The sequence below is a fragment of the Tupaia chinensis genome, unplaced genomic scaffold (assembly GCF_000334495.1).
Source record: "Tupaia chinensis unplaced genomic scaffold, TupChi_1.0 Scaffold000095_1, whole genome shotgun sequence".
Taxonomy (NCBI): Eukaryota; Metazoa; Chordata; class Mammalia; order Scandentia; family Tupaiidae; genus Tupaia; species Tupaia belangeri.
In genome coordinates, this window is record NW_006159557.1 from 941,101 (window position 1) to 962,934 (window position 21,834).

The window sequence follows — 21,834 nt, forward strand, 5'->3', positions numbered from 1 at the left end:
ATTTCATTTAATCCTCTAAAGAACCTTGTGACATCTATTTATTATTATTTTTTGAGAATTTATTTATTTATTTATTTCTTATTATTAATTTTAAATTTGCAGTAAGGTATGTGCCCTATTGCACGTGAGAGAGAAAGAAAGCTGGCAGGTTAGGACTGGGACTCGAATGACGGTTGGCCATATGGGAGTCTGGCGCCTCAGCCACCATGTCACCTGCTGGCCTGAGTCTTTATTATTACCATGTTAAAGATGATGAAACAAAGGCTTAGTGAGGGGGTTCATTCAAGGTCACACAAACAGTTAGTGGTAATGCTGGGGACCTACACTTGAGCAAGAGCAGAGGGGTGTTCCACGCCACCCTGCCTGTCTACTTAAAACTTCCCACCTTCAAAGGAATGAGGAAGGAAACCAAAGAGAGTCATTAGTCGGTATGAAATTGCTCAAAGAAGTCTATCCTTGATTCCTTTTTGAATATTGACTAATTCATTCACCTACTTGTACAGCAAGTGTTGACTGAAACCCTTCTGTAAGACAGGCACTTTGCTGGGTCCCTGGAATATACACAGATGAGGTCTCTGCCTCCAAGGAGTTATATACTTGAATTCAGTGATTTGCTTTCAATCTCTCTCTGTGACTTTTTCTTTTCATTGCTCTTGTGCCATCCAACATTTTAGCTATGTGAGACCAGGAGAAGGTGTTATGGCCTGCAGGTGCAATGGATTGCTGTGGAAGCCTTCCAGATATGATGTTTTCTTTTTTTTTGGAGAGGTTTTTCACTATAGAGGACGTGTGCTCGCCAGACAGACAGAGAGAGACAGAGAGACAGAAAGCAAGAATTCACCCCCCAGGGGGGATGGTCACGCCGCAATCCCTTCTCCTCCATTCTCCTCTCGGGATCTTGGGCACGCACACACACGCGCCCGGCGTGAGTTTTAAGCCACCGGGTCCAGGACGTGAACCGCGGTCGACTACGTGGGAGTCCAGAGACATAGCCATTACGCTAACTGCTGGTTCCCCAGATATGATTTTAATTGCATGTTCTAATGTCAAAATATCACAATATAGAAAATATAAGTTGGGTTATGCCAACAAAGAAAACATTACTTCCTAATTGTAAAAAAGAAACTATCTTAACATTTAGATTTCAACAGGCATGTCATCTGATATGTAAATGAGGAACCTAAAAAGTGCTAATTTCATTAAAAAGATGAAACTGATTAGAAGATAAAGCATGGTTTTCACTCCAGATAGCACTGTCCTCAAGGCCATTTCTGAGGGGAAAGGGTAGGACAATTACACATTCCACCCACAAAAGATCTCTGCAGACTTAGGAAGAGGAAATCGAATTATAGTTTCACACTCCTTCATTTTGCCCAAGTCACCTTTCTCAGGTTTTTTTTTTTTTTTTTTTTTGCTATAGGGCGCGTGAGCTCGCCAGACAGACAGAGAGAGACAGAGAGACAGAAAGCGAGAAATCACCCTCCCCCTCCAGGGGGGGTGGCCACGCCGCAATCTCTTTTCCTCCATTCTCCTCTCAGGATCTTGGGCACGCATACACACGCCCCTAGCGTGAGTTTGAGCCACCGGGTCCAGGACTTGAACTGCGGTCAGCTACATGGGAGTCCAGTGACATAGCCACTATGCTAACTGCTGGTCCCCTCAGTTTTTTTTTGAAAGGAGTAGAAAAACTGCACATTTGGTGAGAGTGAAAATATAAAGAAAACTTAGAGCAGGACCAGCAGATGGTGTAATGGTTATATCACTGGACTCCCATGTAGTCAATTGTGGTTCGAGTCCTGGATATGGTGGCTTAAGCTCATGCTGGGTGCATGTGTGCATGCCCAAAGTCCTGAGAGGAGAATGGAAGAGAAGGGATTGCAGTGCGGACATGCCCCAGGGAGTGATTTCTCACTTTCTGTCTCTCTGTCTCTCTGGTAAGTGCATGTGCTTTATAGCAAAAATCTCTCTCTAAAAAGAAATAAAATAAAAAAAATAAAAAAATAGCAGTAATGTAACCTATTATCAAATTTAACACTTTTATTTATTTATTTACATTTTACTTGAAAATCTGACTTTTAATAATATAAATATAAGTAAGGTCAAGTGAAATCTATTTTGATAGATGTAAACATAATACTGTCATGCTATTCTCCAGAAACAAACAGATGCTCCATTGTGTGGGAGCTTTTGCAAATAAGAAGCCTTAGATTCCCCAGGGCCGGTGAGCTGCCCTGGACTCAAGAAGTGTTGCGTGACCAGCAATTGACGTATGGCTATGTTGCTGGACTCCCACGTAGTCAACCACAATTTGAGTCCCGGACCTGGTGGCTCAAACTCACACTGGGAGAGTGTGCATGCGTGCACAAGATCCCGAGAGGAGAATGGAGGAAAAGGGATTGCGGCGTGACCATCCCCCCGGGGGGTGATTTCTCGCTTTCTGTCTGTCTCTCTCTGTTTTTCTGGTGAGCACGCACCCTATAGAAAAAACCTCTCTCTCAAAAAAAAAAAAAAAAAAGTTGGCTTAGTTTGCAGGGTTAGATTCATTTGTGGTTCATGCATTTTAAAAAAACATCTTGTTTCATTCTTGCCAGATGCATGATGTGAGGAAATCCCTATTTCTCGGGTGTGCGACCTACCCATTCCCTCTGGGGATTCTGATTCATTTCAAGCAAGAGCAATAATAGCTAGCTAGGAAGGGGCAGTGGGGGAAAGAATCTGAGGCTCTGTCAGCATAGTTACACTCCTGTTCTATTACGAAAGGCAGCGAGCATTAGTTTAGAAAGGGACGTTGTTGTTCATCCCTAACTTTTCCCAACAGGGTCTATAAATACCCATAATGTCTGAGCCCAGGTCCCCGGAGGAAAAGCCAGCAGATTGCTTTGCATCGTCATCTGCAGTTCTTGAGCTTAAAATCCTAATGGAAACAGTATCATTCTGAGAAGGACTCCCATTTTCGACTTTTCTAAATGTTAGAGGCAAAGTAAGGGGCCACTTACTCTCTCAGCTCCTATAGCTCAAGAATAGCCAGTTGAATAAACCTATGAGAGTCAACATCTCTTTTGCTCAGAAGAAAAGAGAGGCTGTGAATTTGAGGCCACTCGGAATATGTTGAGCTCATCTGCCTTCAAGAGCACAGGGGAGTGTTTTTGAGCTGAGGCAATGAAAAGCCTCTCCCCTGGATTTGGGTCACTATTTGGAAATGTTTCCAGAGAACCATCCAGCCTAAAATGAAACTTAGGCTGGAATTTCAGTTTACTCTACTTTTATTAAAAGTTAAGGGCCAGCAGGTGGCATGGAGGTTGGGGCGGCTGGGTCCCACGTGGCTGATTATGCAGTTGAAATCCTGGATCTGGTGGCTTGAGGGTCACACTGGTGTGTATGTATGCAGGCATGTGCAGAGTCCAGAAAGGAGAATGGAGGAGAAGGGATTGCAGTGTGGTCATCCCCCGTGTGTGTGTGTGTGTGTGTGTGTGTGCGTGTGTGATTTCTCACTTTCCCTTTCTCTCTCTCTCTGTGTCTATCTCTGTGAGTACATGTGACCTATAACAAAATTTTTGGTTTTTGAGAGGTTTTTGCTATAGGGCACAAACCATCGCCAGAAAGAGAGAGAGAGAGACAGAGAGACAGAAAGCGAGAAATCACCCCCCAGGGGGGATGGCCACGCTGCAATCCCTTCTCCTCCATCCTCCTCTCAGGATCTTGGGCATGCATGCACACGTGCCCTGCGTGAGTTTAATCCCCCGGATCTGGGACTCAAACTGTGGTCGACTACATGGAAGTCCAGTGACATAGCCATTATGCCAACTGCTGGTCCCCAAAAGTATTTTAAAAAGTTAAAAAAAAAATGGGATTTAAATTGATTTATAAAACTTATTTCTTCTTCTTTTTTTTAAAAATTCTTATCTAAATGGAAGTCACATTACAGAAAATAGGCACTTCAGAAATCAAAAGAACTCACTATCCTCCCTGCAAATATTATAAACCAAACCTCCTCAGTCTATAGGCAACTCTGTTCAGTCAGATGTCCTATAAATAACCACCGTCCTATTTATAACCACAGAAAACAGCCCACCCACTCTAGGTATAGTCGCTATGACTGTGCTGTGTGTTGATGGAATGCAGGTCTTGACTTGTGATTTTTCAATCTACCAATAGGTTTACTGAGATATAATCCCATTGTAAATCAAAGAACATCTGTATAAGAAAAATCATCAGCCTCAGAAGCAACTATCCTTTCTGTATTAGGCAAATATCCAAGAAACAACATGCTATACTTAGGGTGTTACTGCTAATGATGTAAGAGAACTGCGAGCAGGTTCCCCTGGGAATTTCCCCATGCTGGTATTATTTAAAGCTATTTTTTGTAAACGCATGCTCAGTTACTCATGCTAATTACCGTTACCTTTATTCCAAATGACTTTCATGAACCCATCCCACTTCATGGAATGGGAATGTTTTGATCTATCTTGTAGTCCTTAGCACTCTAAGAACAATCCTACGTGCTCACTGTGGTGTTTCCCGTATGATCTAGGATGTCTCCATTCAATTATCTTTCTCTTGTCTTCCTTCCCCACCACATGCAGCCCACTGCAAGAATATCAAGGGGTTTAGAGCTTTCATGAAAATTTATTATCATTTTTCGCTCATATAACCCATCTCCCTAATTCACCTGGAAACACTTTAATCACGCATGTTTTGAATCTACATATGCGTATTCCGTCTTCCATTCACCATAGCTTCTCTGTGTGCCCCGTTTACTCAACTTTCGTCCTGTTCCACCTCAGGCAAGTGAACTGGCCAGAATGGGATTAGACTGTAAATCCTCAAGGTAAGGCTCAGGACATAGCCAGGGCAGAGGCGCAGAGGACTCGATCGCAGATGCTAGCTCTTGCCATTCCTTACACTCTCATTCACCGAAACTGTTTTACTTTTTTTTTTTTCCCCAGAGAGATTTTTATTATAGGGCGTGTGCATTCACCAGAGATACAGAGAGACAGAAAGTGAGAAATCACCCACCGGAGGGATGGTCACACTGCAATCCCTTCTTCTCCTTTCTCCTCTTGAGATTTCGGGCATGCATGCACGTGTGTCCTGTGTGTTTTAAGTCACCACAGGGACTCCCACCACAGCCAGCAACATGGGAGTCTAGCAATGTAACCATTACGCCATCTGCTGGTCCTGTTTTACATTTTAAAACTTCCTTTTTTATTCACATACAGTTCTCTAATTAGCCCTCATGTTAGGCTGAGGCCTGGGCAGCTTGGATGTAGGGGGCTGGACGCCACTCCACACGGTAGGCTGATGCAACCAGATCTAGTCTGTCATCAGACCTGCGCAGCACTCGAATCTAACCCGGATGTAGCACATGCATTTTGTTCTGTACGTGGCGCTCTGCTTTGCACACGGGACTCTACTCTGCACATGTCACCAGACCTTCTGTGGCACAGTAGTCTGCACTCCTGTAAGTCTTTACTATACGTGGACTGTTTCTACCTCTAAAACACTCCCCCTCCCTATACCCTTATAAAAGTGGCCAAATCCCACCCCAGCGCGCGACTTCTCTGACTTCTCCCTTCCTCTCCCTTTCTGTGGACCAGAGAACCTCGTCCTGGAGTGCTCCCAATAAAGGCTCTACATTTCTATTTTCCTGTGGTAGGTCCATTCCTGACACTCAGATCTTAAATATTCTCTGAGAATTGGCTCTCATTGCTGAGAGTTGCTTTGGCATGATACAGGAAGAGAGAGTGAGACAGTAGACTAGCTAACTGACACTTGTCAATTCATGATTGACACGAGACACAGTGCATATCACTTTACAAAGTATCGCCTTGTTCCTCTTTTTTTTTCTTTTTTCTAACAACTATTCATGCTATCATAGCCCTTATCCTCTTAGAGATAAAGTTTAAAGAGTTTAAGTGATTGTCCCAAGTATATACCAATCTGAGCCTTCAGACTTTTATCAGATATGGTTCTTTGTTTCTGTTTAAATTTGGGAATAGCTTTAGGTCTAGGTAGAGGAGATTATTTTTTCTCCCAGTCTAATTGTTACATTTTTTTTATTTCAACATCTAAAATGTTCAACTTGGGACTAGCAGTTAGTGTGATGGCTATGTCGCTGGACTCCCATGTAGTTGACCATGGTTTGAATCCTGGACCCGGTGGCTTAAACTCACGCCAGGCGCATGTGCATGCGTGCCCAAGATCCCGAGAGGAGAATGGAGAAGAAGGGATTGCAGCATGGCCATCCCCCCTGGGGGGTGATTTCTAGCTTTCTGTCTCTCTGTCTCTGTCTTTCTGGTGAGTGTATGTGCCCTATAGCAAAAACCTCTCAAAAAAAAAAGTTCAACTTTCACAAGCATTTAAAAAAATATTTACATTACAAATTTATTTTTTATATGCTTTCAAAATTAACTTATTACAGGAAAAATTATACCACTACAGTTTACTAGGATCTTAGAGTTGTTATTTACTTATTTGATCTTCACACAAATAAATAGGTAGTGGTTATAACTGAAACATCTATTTTATTAGACATTCTTAGAAAAATTCTTATCTAAATGGAAGTCACATTACAGAAAATAGGCACTTCAGAAATCAAAAGAACTCACTATCCTCCCTGCAAATATTATAAACCAAACCTCCTCAGTCTATAGGCAACTCTGTTCAGTCAGATGTCCTATAAATAACCACCGTCCTATTTATAACCACAGAAAACAGCCCACCCACTCTAGGTATAGTCGCTATGACTGTGCTGTGTGTTGATGGAATGCAGGTCTTGACTTGTGATTTTTCAATCTACCAATAGGTTTACTGAGATATAATCCCATTGTAAATCAAAGAACATCTGTATAAGAAAAATCATCAGCCTCAGAAGCAACTATCCTTTCTGTATTAGGCAAATATCCAAGAAACAACATGCTATACTTAGGGTGTTACTGCTAATGATGTAAGAGAACTGCGAGCAGGTTCCCCTGGGAATTTCCCCATGCTGGTATTATTTAAAGCTATTTTTTGTAAACGCATGCTCAGTTACTCATGCTAATTACCGTTACCTTTATTCCAAATGACTTTCATGAACCCATCCCACTTCATGGAATGGGAATGTTTTGATCTATCTTGTAGTCCTTAGCACTCTAAGAACAATCCTACGTGCTCACTGTGGTGTTTCCCGTATGATCTAGGATGTCTCCATTCAATTATCTTTCTCTTGTCTTCCTTCCCCACCACATGCAGCCCACTGCAAGAATATCAAGGGGTTTAGAGCTTTCATGAAAATTTATTATCATTTTTCGCTCATATAACCCATCTCCCTAATTCACCTGGAAACACTTTAATCACGCATGTTTTGAATCTACATATGCGTATTCCGTCTTCCATTCACCATAGCTTCTCTGTGTGCCCCGTTTACTCAACTTTCGTCCTGTTCCACCTCAGGCAAGTGAACTGGCCAGAATGGGATTAGACTGTAAATCCTCAAGGTAAGGCTCAGGACATAGCCAGGGCAGAGGCGCAGAGGACTCGATCGCAGATGCTAGCTCTTGCCATTCCTTACACTCTCATTCACCGAAACTGTTTTACTTTTTTTTTTTTCCCCAGAGAGATTTTTATTATAGGGCGTGTGCATTCACCAGAGATACAGAGAGACAGAAAGTGAGAAATCACCCACCGGAGGGATGGTCACACTGCAATCCCTTCTTCTCCTTTCTCCTCTTGAGATTTCGGGCATGCATGCACGTGTGTCCTGTGTGTTTTAAGTCACCACAGGGACTCCCACCACAGCCAGCAACATGGGAGTCTAGCAATGTAACCATTACGCCATCTGCTGGTCCTGTTTTACATTTTAAAACTTCCTTTTTTATTCACATACAGTTCTCTAATTAGCCCTCATGTTAGGCTGAGGCCTGGGCAGCTTGGATGTAGGGGGCTGGACGCCACTCCACACGGTAGGCTGATGCAACCAGATCTAGTCTGTCATCAGACCTGCGCAGCACTCGAATCTAACCCGGATGTAGCACATGCATTTTGTTCTGTACGTGGCGCTCTGCTTTGCACACGGGACTCTACTCTGCACATGTCACCAGACCTTCTGTGGCACAGTAGTCTGCACTCCTGTAAGTCTTTACTATACGTGGACTGTTTCTACCTCTAAAACACTCCCCCTCCCTATACCCTTATAAAAGTGGCCAAATCCCACCCCAGCGCGCGACTTCTCTGACTTCTCCCTTCCTCTCCCTTTCTGTGGACCAGAGAACCTCGTCCTGGAGTGCTCCCAATAAAGGCTCTACATTTCTATTTTCCTGTGGTAGGTCCATTCCTGACACTCAGATCTTAAATATTCTCTGAGAATTGGCTCTCATTGCTGAGAGTTGCTTTGGCATGATACAGGAAGAGAGAGTGAGACAGTAGACTAGCTAACTGACACTTGTCAATTCATGATTGACACGAGACACAGTGCATATCACTTTACAAAGTATCGCCTTGTTCCTCTTTTTTTTTCTTTTTTCTAACAACTATTCATGCTATCATAGCCCTTATCCTCTTAGAGATAAAGTTTAAAGAGTTTAAGTGATTGTCCCAAGTATATACCAATCTGAGCCTTCAGACTTTTATCAGATATGGTTCTTTGTTTCTGTTTAAATTTGGGAATAGCTTTAGGTCTAGGTAGAGGAGATTATTTTTTCTCCCAGTCTAATTGTTACATTTTTTTTATTTCAACATCTAAAATGTTCAACTTGGGACTAGCAGTTAGTGTGATGGCTATGTCGCTGGACTCCCATGTAGTTGACCATGGTTTGAATCCTGGACCCGGTGGCTTAAACTCACGCCAGGCGCATGTGCATGCGTGCCCAAGATCCCGAGAGGAGAATGGAGAAGAAGGGATTGCAGCATGGCCATCCCCCCTGGGGGGTGATTTCTAGCTTTCTGTCTCTCTGTCTCTGTCTTTCTGGTGAGTGTATGTGCCCTATAGCAAAAACCTCTCAAAAAAAAAAGTTCAACTTTCACAAGCATTTAAAAAAATATTTACATTACAAATTTATTTTTTATATGCTTTCAAAATTAACTTATTACAGGAAAAATTATACCACTACAGTTTACTAGGATCTTAGAGTTGTTATTTACTTATTTGATCTTCACACAAATAAATAGGTAGTGGTTATAACTGAAACATCTATTTTATTAGACATTCTTAGTCTATTATATTTTTTTCATTTTTCTTTATTTTCTTAGTTCCTTATTTTTTTAAAAAAAACTTATTATTATTTATACATTCTACTGCTATACATCATTTAGATTGTGAAGGGACTTTACCCAGCATGTTACACACCTCAGTCCAGCCCAGCTGAGAATACTACACACATCCTCATCAACATATAATAAATCATATCTGTGTCCCACAAATGTCTCACCTCTTTTTTCCCCCCAAATTTGCTTTCCTATGTTCTTCCCCTCCCACAAGTGTCTACTTTGTCTCTACTGACCATAATAATTGTTAATGCTTTTATGTCCTCCAGTCTTTCAGTCTGGTAGAAGAAATTATTAATGTAGTGAGATGGTGGAGAGGGTTGTGGGTTGAGGAAAAACTTTAACAAAGGACTTAAAAACTTTACCTGAAAACCTTAACTCCCCCAAATCAGAAGTTCATCCTCTTGCATCAAAGATTGCCCCTTAGTACTGCAAAGATGGTGGAACCAGAGCAAAGGAAAAAGAGCGCTTTGGTTCCAGAAAATCTCCTGAAAGAGAGAAAGGCTTATCAAGCCCTCCCTCAAAGCCACCCAAACAAAGCAAGCACTTTTGGCAAGAAAAGAGCAGAAGAAGGAGAAAGAGCCCACATTTTTTTTTTTTTGAGAGGTTTTTACTATAGGGTGTGTGCGCTTGCCAGACAGACAGACAGAGACAGAGAGATAGAAAGTGAGAAATCACCCCCTGGGGGAATGGCCATGCCACAATCTCCTCCTCCATTCTCCTCTCGGGATCTTGGGCATGCATGCACACGCGCCTGGCGTGAGTTTTAAGCCACCGGGTCCAGGACACGAACCGCGGTCGACTACATGGGAGTCCAGCGACATAACCATTACACTAACTGCTGGTCCCAAGGCCCACATTTAAACGACTGGAAATTTTTTTAAATGACCTTTGGCAGCAACAGCTTGACATGGTACATCTCAGATGACTTGAAGTGAAACCTCATGCCTTAGAAATGCCCGATGAACATTTGACTATTTTAAGATGACAGATCACCAATCTGCAAATCCCACTGCAGGGTTATAAAAGTCACTCCTCCTCAGTAACATGCTCTCCATCTTTTCCTAAGTACCTCCCACAGAGGTACTTCTGTTTCACTGTGAAAGAAAATGCCGACTGGCCCATGTACATTGGCTTCCAAATGAGTGAGGGCACAGACTAGGGACATACTGTGTAAGATTTGGGTGGTGGACACTAATTTGCAAGGCAATCGTTTAAAGAAATGAGGGGACCTATTGCTTTTTTTTTTTTTTTCCCCGGACTGGACATTTTCCACTTAGAAATGAGAATGAAAAGAAAAATGGCCACTGAAAAGGAAAATGCATGGATGAGGGGGAAAGACCCAGGCTGGACAGCCTAAGTATTCGATTCACTTACTCTGTGCTGGATCTCTTCCAGGGTAAACAATAGTGAAACAATGCCATTTCTTTCATTTTCAGTCTTTGATCTATACAGCTGGGAGTTTTACTATTATTTTTTACTAAGCTTATTTATTTATTTATTTATTTGGAGAGGTTTTCGCTATAGGGAGTGTGTGCTCGCCAGACAGACAGACAGAGACAGAGAGACAGAAAGCGAGAAATCACCCCCTGGGGGAATGGCCACACCACAATCTCTTCTCCTCCATTCTCCTCTCGGGATCTTGGGCACACATGCACGCACACACGCCCGGTGTGAGTTTTAAGCCACCGGGTCTGGGATACGAACCGTGGTTGACTACGTGGGAGTCAAGCGACATAGCCACTAGGCTAACTGTTGGTTCCTTACTAAGCTTATTTTGAGGAGTCATTACGTAAAAAATACAGAAAGATGACAAAGAACAGAAAAATGAGAATTCAGTGTCTTGCAATTCAAAATCAGGTCACTGTTTACAAAGGATTACCTGCTACAAAGTAATCTCATGGAGTAGTTAATTAGAAGAGGATTTGGTGGAATTTTTATACCTTAATATGTTAAGAACGATGTTGGTCTGGGCATTGGGCTACTCTTATAGATTTATATGTCATGAAGTTTGATGGGGCTCAAAACTATGCAGTCTAAGGCATAAGCAGGTGGTCTGCTTATCACCAAGTAACCCCTGTAATTAGACAAAGTTTTGTCTGAACTGGGGTCTGAACATGCTGTGGGCCATAGGCAGGCAATGGAAGAGAAACTGATCTAAGTTGATTAGGGCCTGGTGAGGACTGTGGCAACCTGAAGAGCACATGTAATAGTATCAAGAATGTCTCAGTTATTTATTTATTTTTAATTTTTGCTGTAGGGTGTGTGAACTTACGAGAGAGAGAGAGAGAGAGAGAGAGAGAGAGAGGGAAATCACCCCTCAGGGAGATAGCTATGCCTCAATCCCTTCTCTTCCAGTCTTCCATTGGGATTCTGGGCAGGCATACGCATGCACCTGGCATAATTTTTTAAAAGACTGTATAATGTGTAACCAATAGGGTTAGAAGGGAGTAAGATGTGAGTGTGTCTTGTTTGTCGTGGTCACTCAGGGACTCAGGCTGAACCAAGTTCCATCTCCAAATGCTTTGATGATAACAACAGCAGGGGAAGCGAGTGGGCTGAACACTTACTGGCTTTTAAGGCTTCTGCCTAAAAGCAACACATGCCCCTACTATTCACATTCCAATGACTAAAGCAGTTACTTTATTCTCCTCTAAAATTAATAATTTAAAATTGTCAAGAGAGGAAAGAAAGTATAATCCTATCCCCAGTTAATAGAGTCCAGAAATGGAATATTTGTGGATACTCCCGATAAATACCACAATTCTCAAGGTTGTGATTCATTATATTTCCCCCAAATCATTCTAATATTCTCCTAGGGTTGGAAACTTCCATCTGTGTAGTTCATCTTTGGAGGGATTTTCCAGTTGAGGTTTGAGTCCTTCCCTGACTTCTTGGTAAGGCATTGTTAAGCACTGACTAAATGATGCATTCAGTAGACACATAATGAATCGTTTTTAACAGTGACTCACCCAGTCTTCAAGAGGAACCCAAATGCAAAGTAACTGTATCTTTTATTTCTATCAACAACAACAAAATACTTCTATAATTTCACATCCCATTACTTTTAAGAGCACATATATTACAAATCAAGGAACTCCACAAACTTTCAAGATTAGTATTTATCAACACTTTTGTACACATACACAAATATTTTAATATAATAGTATCTGAAATGTTATTCATATAATTTTAGTACTGTCATATTAACTAAAAAGTTTCTTTTAAATTTGGTAAAAACCATATATTTTACAATCTTCTATTTACATCTGAAATATAATTAAATGTTACAAAAACGTTCACTTTGACCTTTAAAATATGTGTGCTGGGACTAGGGACTGAACGTCATGATAACTGACAGCAAACTTAGGGCTTGCTTCTGATCCACACATTCATTTGGAGCTTCATGGCAAATATTCATCTTGGCTTGATCAAAACCATTTCAAGAAAAAAAAAATGTCATAAGAAATGTGCAAATCCAGAGGCTGCCAAACTTCTCAAGCTGGCGAGGTAAACAAAAATATTAACACTGTAAAAACTTCAAATAAATTAAATCCATCTTTCTCTTCCCTGTGATTAGCTGCAAATTCAGCAAGTTCTCTTGGAGGTGTGTCTGACGCCGCATCACTCAAACTTCAGCACTAGAGGAGACTGAGACCATGGGCAGGGTTGGCGTGGCTTTGCTAATGATTCGAGTGAAGGTTCGCTCCACTGCGCGCTTTGATGGGTCGTCCCTGCCCGTAATCTTAAAACAAGACAGGACACAGAACAAAATGGTCATAGAGAGGTTAATCTTAATAGTCCCAAACACAGAGTATTTGCAGATTTTGAAAATACACTTATCAAAGGCGATCTGAAGAGTTTTTGCTCAAGTCTGTGTACTAGCTATTTTGTCAAGATTTAAAGTACATTCATGATACTCCTCACTGTCAGATATAAGTGTATAAATGTCCAAGGGAAACCTACACATGTAGCTGAGTAATTCTAAGATTTGATTCTATCCTAAAAGTTTATCATTCTTAATGGGCAAAATCTGCCAAAAAATGGAAAACATGGAAACCTCACTTAAATGTTCATGTTAATGGAGAAAGAAGAAATACTATATTTTGACTTGAATTTACTTTTTTTTTTTTTTTTTAGACCACAGATTAGTTTATTTTTAACACCCATCATGCCATGAATTCATAGGGAATAGGTTCCAGTAGCTCAGGCTCCTTTCCATTGGTTCTCACAAAGTGTGCTTCTCTGGGTGGAGCAGGCTGGCGCTTTAGTTGAACCCAGGTACCTTTCTCTTTGGCTTCTTTCTTTTTCTGGTCATTTTCCTTCACACGTTTTAGGAAGCTATCTCTGCTCTTAGAATGTTTAATATGCTCAATACGCACATTGATTCTCTTGGCAAGAATCTTGCCCTTAACTTGTTTGTTCACAACAACGCCAACAGCATGCTGGGTAACATTGTAGACTCTTCCAGTTTTGCCATGGTAACATTTGTGAGGCATTCCTTTTTGAACAGTACCCATTCCCTTAATGTCTACAATATCACCTTTCTTGTAGATTCGCATATATGTTGCCACAGGAACAACTCCATGTTTTCTAAAAGGCCTAGGGAACATATATCAGGTGCTTCACCTCCTTCCCTTTGTGTTCGTCATTTTGGTTAATTACTGAAAGATGGCAGTTCTGGCCAAAAGGAAGCACTTGAGTTGACTTTTAAAAATAAGGTCAATATGCCTAAGTAATATTTCCTCAGCTGATCTATCCAAACAATGACGTATAAATAGAACAGAAATCCTATAACATGTATTTATACAGCTCAACATTAACCAAGTTTCTAGTTATGAGGATTTTCCCACTAACTTCACTCATTACCACCCTGTGCCATGACCTTCAGTTCTGTCCCTAGTCCGGGATGGACCTGCGACTTCTGTCCCCTGAAGAATGCTCAGAATCTGAATATCCTATACCTTCAACAGATTTTCCTTGGTTTAATGTCACAAAACTGCCTAAGTAATGTGGCTGGTAATGGGTTCAAAGTCTAACGAGACTTTAAGAGCAATATTTTTAACTTGGCATTTCACCTGGTTGGCACCATACCAGGACATGTCTACTGCCTTCTGTATTTTATGTTTGATTCCCGTCACCGGAGTTGGCTTCACTATGCCGTCACTCTCAGGGATGTTGAAACGGACTCCAAACGAGCATCTTATACTTATGTTTCATGTGGATACTCAGATGTGCTTTCGCCTCCGTGAAAGGAGGCGTTTATGTTTTCTTGGTTATTTATGAAACAGTGTGAGATTCTGGCTGACTATGAAAGTAATTCTTGCCTGCTTGGCACTGACAACTTGAACTGCTTCATCTCAGTGCCAGTCCGCACTGTACACACCAGCGTCCACTTTATCCTGTACCATCGCTTCCTTACATGGAAGGATTTTGTTAACTTCATGGCTTCGGCATACTCTCCTGGTCAAGACTTCCCTAGATACTCCTGGTGTGAATTGCATAATTAATTCTGTTTCCATTTTTCTCTCTTTTTAATTTTGAATCTATCTATCCTAATTTTTCTTTTCCTTCAGTTTTTTTTTTTTTTTTTGCTGTAGGGCATGTGCCCTCTGCAGAGAGAGGGAGAAAGTGAGAAATCACCCCATAGGGGGATGGCCATACCACAATCTCTTCTCCATTCTTCTCTTGGGTTCTTGGGCATGCATGCACACATGGCTGGTGTAATTTTCAAGCCACTGGGCCCAGGATTTGAACCCTGCGGTATGCCATGTGGGATCCACTGCCTTCCCCTCCGTGCCTGTTGGTCCACAATTGTTTCTATTTTTGAAAGCTCAATGTATAATTTCTCTTTACCAGTTTCCAGAATATACATAGAAGAAAGTTCACCTTTCCTGCTAACAGATCTATTTATTTTATTTAATAACGAGATCCGTATAATCTATTAGTTTTGTTGTTTTTAGGTCAGTTTCAGGATGCATACAGTCAATTGTTGCTTCTTTTAGCTAACTTTTCCCCTGGAAAAGAAATAGATTTTCTCTCCCAGTAATAACCTTTTTTTAATTTTAATTTTTTTTGTTTTTAATCATAAGGTGTGTGCGCTCGCCAGAAAGAGAGAGAGAGAGAAGAAAATGAGAAACTGCCCAGGGGGATGGCCGTCCACAATCCCTTTTCCTCCTGGAATTTTGCGTATGCAGCACACACGCATGCCTGCCACGGATTTCACGCTGCAGACACAGGACTCAAACTGACTGGAACTGCGGTCAACCATGTGGGAGTCCAGTGCTTAACCACCATGCCACCTGCTGGTCCCCGTCACCTGGTCTGTTTTTTTGTTTTAGCATTTTAAGGATATTGCATGTCTTTGTTTTGGGAGAGAAAATGAGCTCAAACGCTTTCTAGAAGTTGATGAAGTATGAATTTTCACTTTAAAAACTGTTATTAACTTTAGCTTTAAGCACCAAGTGGGTTGAGCTGTTTTTCATTCAACCTACCTGGCAATGGAAATAAAGTTGTTTTAATTACATAAGGCCTGATACAACACTAGTCAATATGGAGATGACTGAGGAAAAGGAACAGCTGGGAAGGGGTAGACAGCAGAAGGCCACAAAGGATGGAGTAGACATAAGAAAAGAGGAACATACCACTTTTGCTTACAGTACTGAGGGAAATACTAGACACAGAGGAACAGAAGCTGTATAAACACGGACCTCGACAGAGCTGCCAGGAAAAAAGAGAAAAGCATTTTTGCCCCAAGTTTTAAGGTCAGATGCAATTTACAATTGGAGACAAGTATTCCTTCACCCCCTTTCCCAACTTCCAGATCACTGTTCTGTCTTACTCCCAGACTGATGATGTCCCACAGGCTAGTCAGGCATCTCTCCTGCAGATTTAATTCCCATCAGTCCTTAAAAAGCCCAAGCCAATGCTAACTCCACTAGGAAGCCCACCCAGGCGAGTTCTCTCCAACATTAAGTCAATCCACCATTTTTTTCTCTACCTGCTCTGAAGAGTGAAAATGTAGTGGAAGGAAAAAAAAAAAAAAAAAAAAAAAAAGAACTGTATATGAGAACTACAATTAGAATGAAAGATCTGTACAACACGTTTCATGTTTTGTGAATCATGTTAATGGGGTAGGCCATTTAGGAAAAAGAGGACAACCTAAAATTAAATGAGTGTCTACTATGTAGGAGGCACGACTGAGAGAATAGCTCAAGTTCTGCTGCTCGATTATTCTGTAAAGAACATATCTAACTCCTGGAAGGGACACAGATGATGAGCTGTCCAGGCAGAGTGTGGCAGTGGACAGATGCTGGGAAGTAGGCCAAGGAAGCAGTGGTTGGCTTTCAACTCCTCCATGTTTAGTACCCGATTAGTATTGAATGCTCACAATTTCGTGCACAGGCTTACAGGACACCTGGATATATGTCAGAAATCATGCACGACTTGCTTGCAGGGTGGGAAGATCCTCCACAACTGTGTCGTTTTAAAGATAAAAGGCCTTGACTAGCCCTGGGGCTCTTCCTGGTTAGGATGCAGAGACCCCTAGTGGCAAAAGTGCAGAACTCCATAGTACAGCTTCAAGCCAAAATGTCTCAAGCCAGAAATGAGAGTAGCAGCAATGCTAGTGGGAATGCTGTCCAATGGAGCTCTTCAGTGCCTAATTGTTCCCATGCCTTCCAGAAAACCAACAGCTCATATGGCTTGGGTAAAGAAATTTGTGCAAACTGTGGGAGAGATTTTTGCTATAGGGCACGTACACTTGCCAGAAAGACAGAGAGAGACAGAGAGAAAGTGAGAAATCTCCCCCCAGGGGGGGGTGGCCATGTCACAATCCCTTCTCCTCCTTTCTCCTCTCGGGATCTTGGGCACGTGTGCACACATGCGCGGCGTGAGTTTAAGCCACTGGGTCCGGGACTTGAACCACATGGGACTCCAGCAATATAGCCATTATGCCAACTGCTGGTCCCAACATCTTATATTCTTTATCTACAGATTTTCTCCCAACCTAATAGCTTCTTTAAGGCAAAGGGTGTTGTGTGTGTGGGAGACAACATGGTAGTGATTTCAGCATGAAGAACAGACTTTTTTCCCCGGTTTGCTATAGGGTATATGCACTTCCAAGAGAGAGACAGAGAGAGGGAAAGTGAGAAAGCAGCCCCCCCCCCCAGGGGGTATGGCCATATCACAGTCCCTTCTCCTCCTCCATTTTCCTCTTGGAATTTTGGGCACATGTACACATGTGGCCAGCATGTTTTTCAAGCTGCTGTGTCCAGGACTCAAACTGTGCAGTTGTCCATACTGGGACCCAGCTGCCTTAACTTCTACACCACCAGCTGGCCTGAGAGTCCTTCTAGTCCTCTGTCATTGGGCGTAAAATGGACGGACACCTTCTATTCACTCAGGAAGCTCACCTGCTCATTCATGACTGCGGAGAGTTCGCTGAGCATGTCCTTGTAGTGGGACCTCAGTTCTTCCTGGTATTCCAGCTGGTCCTCCTTGATGAGACGCTCATTCACATCCAGGGCCTGCCCACATGCATCTGCAAATTGCCTTTAGCGACAACATTGAGTGAATTAACCAACCACAGGAAGTGGCACTGGTCAGTGATTTTCGTGTTCAAGGTCAATCTGCTGACATACTCTGCTACCCTGATCAGGGGCCTCCTGGGGAATCATGCTTTACAGTCTGATGGAGTTCAAGGAGGGCTACTTCGACAAAGAGAGGCTTACCTGAAGATTTCCTTCAAAAGCTTTACTTGGTTGTCAGGGTATTTCTTTGCGTTGGTTTCTTCAAGAAAAGCTCGTGCATAAGCCATTGGCCCAGCATTCACCTATTGGGGTGAAATGAATTGACGGAGGATGATCCCAGCTCCTCTACGGGCCTCCTTCACGTGGAAGGAGTGGCAGCGGTTTGCACCAATCACGTGGCACCTCGCTTCGCTCACACTGCCTTGTCGTCCACCATTTGTACACCTGGCTTATCTGCAGTCTTCCAACTCATCAGTAAGCTACTCAAGAGCATGCCTGAGTGCTGCCACTGCTCTCCGTCCCCAGCTGCAGTCATTAGCCAGGTCTCTCACATTTGTGTACATTTGCATGGCAAATGTGAACCTAAATGGCTCTCTTCTTAATAGTTTTGAAAATTAGACTCACTTTTATTTACATAAGTACATTTGTTTAAATGTAGTATTATAAAATTAAATGTTTGATATGCTGGTTTTTCTTCCTATTAGCAATAAGACAAACATGTAGTTTTCTTTTCTTTCTTTTATTTTTTTTTTTCTTTTAGGTTTTTACCATAGGGCATGTGAGCTTGCTGGAGAGAGACAGAGAGAGGGAAAGCCAGAAATCACTCCCCAAGGGGCCGTGAAGCAATCACTTCCATTCCATTCCCCTTGAGGTTTCAAGCACGTGCACACATGTACCTGGCGTGATTTTCAAGCTTCTAGTCTGGGACTCAAACTGTGGTTGGCCATGTGGGAGTCCACTGCCTTAACCACCACACCACCTGCTGGCCCCCATACACATAACTACTAAGAAAAGACATTCCACTGGGGTAGTGGTGAGTGCACCACTCCGGGATCACTGCTTCACTGTGTTCTGCTGGACAGCCTAGCTTAGACTTTGGCCCAAGGAGGCATTTGTCAGATTTGCTGAATGAATGCACAATGCCAGGTCCCATTCACGCTCACACACAGGAGTAGGCTCGCACTGGGGGAGGAGTCCATTTCCCTTAGTGCACGTAGCCAGTTCATGTGGCTGTGGCGCTTGGGAAGGAGTGAGGGGAAAGGGGATGCCAGCACTGCGTCTGAGCAGACCTGAGATACCTACGGCTATCGCCAGTGTGGTAGATGCAGTCAAGGCTGCCGGGGTCTTTCTATCCTACTCTGTACTCAACCTCCACTTTCCTGCCCTCAGCTGCGTGCCTGGGGAAGCTGTCCTGTATGGAGCCCCACAATGGCTCTCTTGCCTTTTGCCCCCCTTTTTTTCTTTGTTCTCTTTTTGTCTTTTTCCCTTGAGCCAGCCAATGGGATGGGCACAAACACAAGGGCCAGGGAAGAGGAGAGGAAGGAAACGTCAGGACTAGTGTCACTGATTTTTCTCTTTGCCTTAGGTGCGATACAGTTCAGCAGAATGCTATAATCTGGCCTGCCTTTATTGGACATTTTAACATTGCGTTCGTTAAGGATTTTTGGCATTGTACTTGATTTTAAAAAATTGTATTGGGACCAGCAGTTAGTGTAATGGCTATGTCGCTGGACTCCCATGTAGTCGACTGTGGTTCGAGTCTCGGACCCGGTGCTTAAACTCACGCTGGGCGCATGTGCATACGTGCCCAAGATCCCGAGAGGAGAATGGAGGAGAAGGGATTGCGGTGTGGCCATCCCCCCTGGGGGGGTGACTTCCGGCTTTCTATCTCTCTGTCTCTCTTTCTGTCTGGCGAGCGCACACGCCCTATAGCAAAAACCTCTCAAAAAAAATTGTATTAAAATAGTATTTTGATTACACTCCTTTCAATTTCGTGCTCATGGTTGTTGTGTTACTTGCCTTAGCTAGGCCCAGTGGGGGCCCCTCTGCAGGGTCTGCAGAGTCCTGAGCCCCAGGGCTTCTTCCTTGCTGGCCTCTAGAAGGGGCCTTGCCTATCTGTCTGCAGCTGGCTCTCTCTGCTCCCCATGCTGCTTCCTCTACGCCTCCTCTCCTTGTGTCCTCAGGTATAGAGGTGCTAACACCCCAGGTGTTGCTTGTCCATGTTCTAGCCATTATTAGTTGTTTTTAAATGCCGCTCACACTTTCACAAACAGTTCATCCTGGTCTCTTCAATCATGCACTATGAACATGCATCCACCTGTTGTCACAGCCCCGACAAACACACACGCACATTTTATGATGTAGGGAACATTTTCTCTCCTTTTTAGCTTTTTTGCTATAGGGTGTGTGGTTTCACCGGAGAGCAGCGGAGAGGGTAAGTGAGCATTCACCTCCAGGGGGGATGGCCATGCCACAGCTCTCTTCCCCAGGCTCCCTGGGATTCGAGGCATGCATGCATATGCACACAGTATGATTTTAAAACCACTGGGTCTGGGACTCAAGTAGGCAGTCAGCCATGTGGGATCCAGAGTCTTAATCTCCACATCACCTACTGGTCCCTCTCTCCATTTTTAATTAAAAAAAATTTTTTTTTCAGTTTGCCAGAAGACATTTGCATTTCTCAGAGAGAAAGAGAGATACAGAGAAAGGGAGGAGAAAACAACCCCCATGGGGAATGGTCACACTGCAGTCCTTTTTTCTCCATCCTTTTGGGATTTGGAGTACACATTCAAATGCATGGGCGTGTTTTTCAAGCCACCAGGCCCAGGACTTGAAATGCATGGTTGGCCATGTAGGATCTAGTTCCCTTAACCACCAGGCTATGGGCTGACCCAACCTTGTTTGTTTTTGTTTTGAAACAGTTTCATAAGGTGCTTGATGATAGAAATGTACAAGAGTACAAAGCTGACTCACTAGTTAGATACAGATACAGAATATAGTTAGCCAGAGAAGATGGGATGAAAGGGTTGAGGAAGAAGACATTTTATTTCAGCTAAACTCAAGGAAAGTGTATGTATGGTATTCATCTCTACCCTTATGCATTCATAACCAGACAACTTTATAACTCCAGATAAAGGTGCTAGAGGGTGTCACCAAACAGAATGCTTCTTACACCCTTTGTGTTAAAAAAATTCCCAGGGTATTTATACCAGGTCACATTGGCCATGAGCACCTCGACTTTGGGTGGTGCCTGCCTACCTTCACACTGACACTCCCTTGGAGTTTGAGCTGCAGTCGGATCATGTCCACGTCTTCCATTGTGCAAAGCTGATTAAGCTCAGAGGCCCTCGTGGACATCTCGTCAATTGCCACTTCAATGGGATTCAGTTCTGTGCTCGACTGGCTTATGACTTGGATCCTCTTCTTCACGTAGGGGAACAAGTGACTTGCTGCACAAAAGTCACACAAAGAGATTTAAAGTTGAGGATTAGTGAAGAGTCAAGGATCTTCCTGACGTTCCAGACAGTCTTGTATTATTTCATGGTACATAGCACATTCCGTTCTGCGTGTTTTGTTGGTTTGATTTTTGTGTTTGGTATGTGTGACTTACTTTTCTCCCAGGCACCACCCTCTCTCACATCTCTTAGCTTTGGCCCTGGCTACTTTAACCTAACATGTTCTCCTCTCCTTCGCTGGCTGACATGTACTATTCTCAGGGCTAGAAAAGACCTTCCAAGTCTCTGAAACACTGACAAGATTATAGCTTCCACTGCAACTTGTAATTAAAACAAAATACTACACTAAACCAGAATAAAGAACATTGAAATACATAATAAATTGTATGCATTATTAAATCTTTGTTCCAGATTTTTTTAAATTAGAAAAGTCTGTATAAGTTTCTTTAAAATTATTTTTATTTAACTTTATTTATTTATTTATGTATTTAAATTTGACCAGAGAAGGACAGAGTAAGAGAGAGACAGAGACAGAAAGTGAGAAAGCAAGCTGCCAGGTCCGGGACTCGAACTACAGTTGGCCATGTGGGAGTCCAGTGCCCTTA

At 42.7% G+C, this 21,834-nt stretch overlaps 1 protein-coding gene across 2 annotated transcripts in view; it reads right to left on the bottom strand.

The window, feature by feature from the left end:
- Positions 1 to 12,240: 12,240 nt before the first annotated feature.
- The window catches only part of DOCK10 (dedicator of cytokinesis 10), a 262,391-nt gene continuing 252,797 nt past the window's right edge, over positions 12,241 to 21,834 (bottom strand). For both annotated transcript variants that reach the window (XM_027769882.1, XM_006143303.3), the window contains exons 54-56: positions 17,976 to 18,076; positions 17,658 to 17,796; positions 12,241 to 12,988 (exon numbers count right to left, since the gene is read on the bottom strand). In XM_027769882.1, coding sequence (XP_027625683.1) covers positions 12,872 to 12,988; positions 17,658 to 17,796; positions 17,976 to 18,076 — 357 coding nt within the window. In that variant the 3' untranslated portion in view covers positions 12,241 to 12,871. The remainder of the gene's footprint in view (positions 12,989 to 17,657; positions 17,797 to 17,975; positions 18,077 to 21,834) is intronic.